Source organism: Myotis brandtii, unplaced genomic scaffold, assembly GCF_000412655.1.
Source record: "Myotis brandtii unplaced genomic scaffold, ASM41265v1 scaffold357, whole genome shotgun sequence".
Classification (NCBI taxonomy): Eukaryota; Metazoa; Chordata; class Mammalia; order Chiroptera; family Vespertilionidae; genus Myotis; species Myotis brandtii.
Genome location: NW_005363729.1, coordinates 897,002 through 897,294, shown reverse-complemented (window position 1 = coordinate 897,294; position 293 = coordinate 897,002). Strand labels below are relative to the sequence as shown.

General features: G+C 68.6%; 1 protein-coding gene across 1 annotated transcript in view; it reads left to right on the top strand.

Annotated features, from left to right (window-relative positions):
- The window catches only part of ADAMTS13 (ADAM metallopeptidase with thrombospondin type 1 motif, 13), a 24,959-nt gene that overhangs the window by 20,626 nt on the left and 4,040 nt on the right, over positions 1-293 (top strand). The window contains 2 exon segments of the mRNA XM_014544224.1: positions 1-69; positions 194-288. Coding sequence (XP_014399710.1) covers positions 1-69; positions 194-288 — 164 coding nt within the window.

Genomic DNA, 293 nt, shown 5'->3' with positions numbered 1-293 from the left:
CCATCGGGCGGCCCCTGGGTGAGGTGCTGACCCTCCAGGTGCTGGAGAGCTCCCTCAACTGCAGCGCCGGTAGGTCCAGGCACCAGAGCTCCTGCCGGGAAGTGGGAGGGTCAGGACCGAACTCGCCCGTGCGCCCCGGGGACTCTGCTGCCAACCTGGACGGGGAGCCGGCCTCACTGCCCGCCGCTCGCAGGGGAGATGCTGCTGCTCTGGGGCAGGCTCATGTGGAGGAAGGTGTGCAGGAAGCTGTCCGGCCTGACCTTCAGTTCCAAGGCCAACACCCTGGTGGTGAC